A 3,932-nucleotide genomic window follows, 5' to 3' on the forward strand; every position below is an offset into this window, starting at 1 on the left:
CTGAGTCGGGAGCCCCGCGGCCCACGGGGCCTGTCGTCGTTAGTGCGCGACTCGCGCCGCCACCCGCGGCCCGCGCTCACTGCTTCGCCGCCTCCGGCTAAGTCGGCTGTTAACGGCAGTCTCTGTGAGCCCCGCAGCCCGCTTGGAGGCCCTGACCCCGCTGAGCTCTTACTTATGGGCAGCTACCTGGGCAAGCCCGGCCCTCCCCAGCCTGCCGTGGCGCAGGACCCTCGGGAGAGGCCGGGCCGCCGCCCACCTTCACGTTCCCCGCCGCCCACGTCGGCGGCCCAGCGAGTCCACCATGTCTATCCCGCGCTCCCCACCCCGCTTTTACGACCCTCCCGGCGGCTTCCCCACCGGTAAGTCATGGCGATCTTTTTTAGGGTCGCTGCGGCTTTAACCTAGGGCTCCACCTGGAAATCCGACTTTCCCTTACTTTTTTCTTTGATGTAACCTTTCCTTTTCTTTCTATCACTCCTTTTTTTAAGGTAGGGTGCTTGGTGGTCCAAATCGGCTGATCTCGAACCCTTTCTTTGGTTGAGGCTGTCCCTGAACTCCTCATCCTCCCGCCTCCACCTTCTGGATGAGGAGTTCAAGGACGGGATTACAGTGCTGTGGTGGGATCGGATCCTCAGCTTCATTCATGGCAGCAAGCACTCTGCCCATTCATTACCCAGCCTTTGGTTTGGGTTTTTCTGAGCTACCGATCTCTTGTAGCTCACGTTGTTCCATGAACACAATCTGTAGGTGAGGATGACTTTGGCCTGCTGACCCTCCGGCTTACCACCTCCACGGTGCTGGGGTTACAGGTGTGCTGCACCGCAGTCAGCCTAGATTCTGGATGAAGCTTGTGTGTTTGTTTGTTGGGGGGGGTTGTTTTTTGTTGTTGTTGTTTTGTTTTATTTTTTGGTTTTTCGAGACAGGGTTTCTCTGGCTTTGGAGCCTGTCCTGGAACTATCTCTGTAGACCAGGCTGGTCTCGAACTCACAGAGATCCGCCTGCCTCTGCCTCCCGAGTCCTGGGATTAAAGGTGTGCGCCACCATCGCCCGGCTTGTTGGGGGGGTTTTGTGTGTTTGTTTGTTTTTCTCCTTTCACCGTGTGGGCCCCTGAGATTGATATCAGGCTTTGGCAGCAAGCACCTCTACCCACTCAGCCATGTCACTGGCCCTGATACATGTGTTCGGTTGCGATGTTGAATACCTGTTCCTGTTTGGCTCCGGCTATGTCGTGCAGACAAATTGGACAGAATTATCCCTACACAGCCCATCTGCATGTGCTTCTGACGTACCTGTGTAGGCTTCTGAAGTTTGTTGAAGACCATGGTAGAGACAGCCGTTAAGCAGCTGATCTTCTCTGCCCTCGGATGGAATGGGAGAAGTTTTCGGTCCAAATGCCATGTTCCCCGTTGCTTAGAAAAATTGGAGATCTGCCTTGTCAGTGGCAGAGTGCTTTGTCTAGCATGCATACACCCCTGAGTTTTGTCACTGCTAAAAATAAATAAGAGAGAGAGGTTGATATTCTCTGGAAAGGAAGTGTTAATGCCTCTGTTTCTGCAGTCAGTTGAATTAGGTCTTCCTTTAAGACTCTGTTTCCATGCCGGGCGGTGGTGGCGCACGCCTTTAATCCCAGCACTCGGGAGGCAGAGGCAGGTGGATCTCTGTGAGTTCGAGACCAGCCTGGTCTACTGAGTTAGTTCCAGGACAGGCTCCAAAGCCACAGAGAAACCCTGTCTCGAAAAACCAAAAAAAAAAAAAAAGACTCTGTTTCCAGCATGTGTCTCCTACTCCTTACAGAGAGTGTGGGTCTTTATCCAGTCGGTTCGTTATAACACCCCGAAGACGCTATCCCATTCAGCAGGCCCAGTACTCCTTGCTTGGGGCACTGCCAACGGTGTGCTGGAATGGTGGTCACAAGAAGGCTGTGCTGTCTGCACGGAACTCAAGAATGGTGTGTAGCCCAGTGACCGTGAGGATTGCCCCTCCGGACAGCAAGTTACTTCGTTCATCCATGTAAGTGTGTGTGTACAAACGTGTGTATACAGGTAAGCACCTAAGCACCTGCACCTTTATGGAGACCAGAAGGAAGCCTCAGATTTCCTTTATTGCTCTCACTTCCTTGAGGCCAGGGTGTCTCCCTGGCAAGGGGTTACAGGGTTATGCCAGTTGCCTTAATTGTGTGGGTGCTGGGATCTGAACACCAGTCCTCGTGATTGTGCAGCTCTTCATCACTGAGCTGTTTCTACACGCACACACGTGTGTGCACTCAGTCACACTCTATTCATAGAACAGGTTGACCTGAAATTGACTGTTTCTCAGGCCGGCCCCAAACTCAGGATGATCTCCTGCTTCTGACTTCTCACTGTTGGGATTGCAGACTAACCTACCAGGCCTGATTTACTAATCATGATAGTTTCTACACATATATGAGTTAAGGTCTCAGTTGTCAGTTAGCTTCTGGTTTCTGTTCTGTCCGTCCTAGATAAAAATATTCTGTTTCTAGAATTTTATCTTTTGTTATAGGCCAGAGCAGACACTCAACCCAACATTGTCTTCACCATCAAGTAATGTCCCGGACCCTTGTGCGAAGGAGACTGTTCTGAATGCCCTCAGAGAAAAGAAGAAAAGGACAGTGGAGGAAGAAGACCAGCTACCCCTCGATGGCCAGGAAAACAAGAGAAGGTACTGATCAAGAGAGTACTAAACTGGCTTGCCAGGTGAACTACAGAGAATTTGTGGAAATATGGTTGATTTCCATGAAGATATAGAGGCCAGCTCCAATGTGAGCCTTGGGACAGCTTGGTAGTAAGGGCTTTATTAATACAGTTCGCTTCCTTTTTTTTTTTAAATATTTACTTATTATGTATACAATATTCTGTCTGTATGCCTGCAGGCCAGAAGAGGGCACCAGACCTCATTACAGATGGCTGTGAGCCACCATGTGGTTGCCGGGAATTGAACTCAAGACCTTTGGAAGAGCAGGCAATGCTCTTAACCACTGAGCCATCTCTCCAGCCCCCTTTTATTTGGTTTTTCGAGACAGGGTTTCTCTGTAGTTTTGGAGCCTGTCCTGAAACTAGCTCTTGTAGACCAGGCTGGCCTCGAACTCACAGAGATCCGCCTGCCTCTGCCTCCCGAGTGCTGGGATTAAAGGTATGCGCCACTACTACCAGGCTCTTCCATTTTTTTCAAGGATTTAATGTACATTGCGGTTTTGACTGTATGTATCGCTATGTGAGGATGCCAGATCCTGTGGAACTGAGTTACAGACAGTTGTGAACTGCTGTGTGGGTGCTGGGAATTGAACCCAGGTCCAACTGCTGATCCTTCTTAACACCTGAGGCATCTTAACCACTGAGCCATTTCTCCAACCCCATGAATATACTCTTGTGTGTAATGTATAGAGCTTTCCTAACAGCTCTGGAGCACTGGGGGTATGTTACCTATATTGCAGCTGAATTTGTAATATTTTGATACAAAATCAGCCAGTAAAAACTGATAAATCTGCCAGGAATGGTAGCTGGCACCTGTAATCCCCAGCACTGTGCCAGGAGGACTGGAAGTCCCAAGATAGCCTGGGGCTACATAATGAGTTCTAGTATAGTTTAAACAGAATAACAAGAACCTGATTCAGACTGTGTTTCCTTCTTGTGATGTACCTGAGTCGCTGAGGTATATTACAGAGTCCTTCTTGCTCTGCTCCTTAGTTAACCAGGATAGTTTTAGAGTAGTGGACCTTCCAGAACCCAGTGGTTTGAAATAAACTTTTTCTTGTTTAGCATGAAATGTATACTCTACAGTGGTAGTGCTGGGCCCCAGGAATATGAAGAAATACTTTTCAATTTCTTTACACTGTTTATTGTATTTGTGTGTGAGTTGGTTCATAAATGGAGAGCAGAGCATAGCTTATGAGGGTCTCTTTTTCTACCAGTGGG

General features: G+C 49.4%; 1 protein-coding gene across 1 annotated transcript in view; it reads left to right on the forward strand.

Moving 5' to 3' along the window:
• Positions 1-3,932, forward strand: part of Pom121c (POM121 transmembrane nucleoporin C) — a 17,526-nt gene that overhangs the window by 313 nt on the left and 13,281 nt on the right. The window contains exons 2-4 of the mRNA XM_026784769.1: positions 1-359; positions 1,795-2,010; positions 2,521-2,679. The exon at positions 1-359 is cut by the window's left edge and continues 97 nt beyond it. Coding sequence (XP_026640570.1) covers positions 1-359; positions 1,795-2,010; positions 2,521-2,679 — 734 coding nt within the window. The remainder of the gene's footprint in view (positions 360-1,794; positions 2,011-2,520; positions 2,680-3,932) is intronic.

The sequence above is a fragment of the Microtus ochrogaster genome, chromosome 2, assembly GCF_000317375.1.
Source record: "Microtus ochrogaster isolate Prairie Vole_2 chromosome 2, MicOch1.0, whole genome shotgun sequence".
Taxonomy (NCBI): domain Eukaryota; kingdom Metazoa; phylum Chordata; class Mammalia; order Rodentia; family Cricetidae; genus Microtus; species Microtus ochrogaster.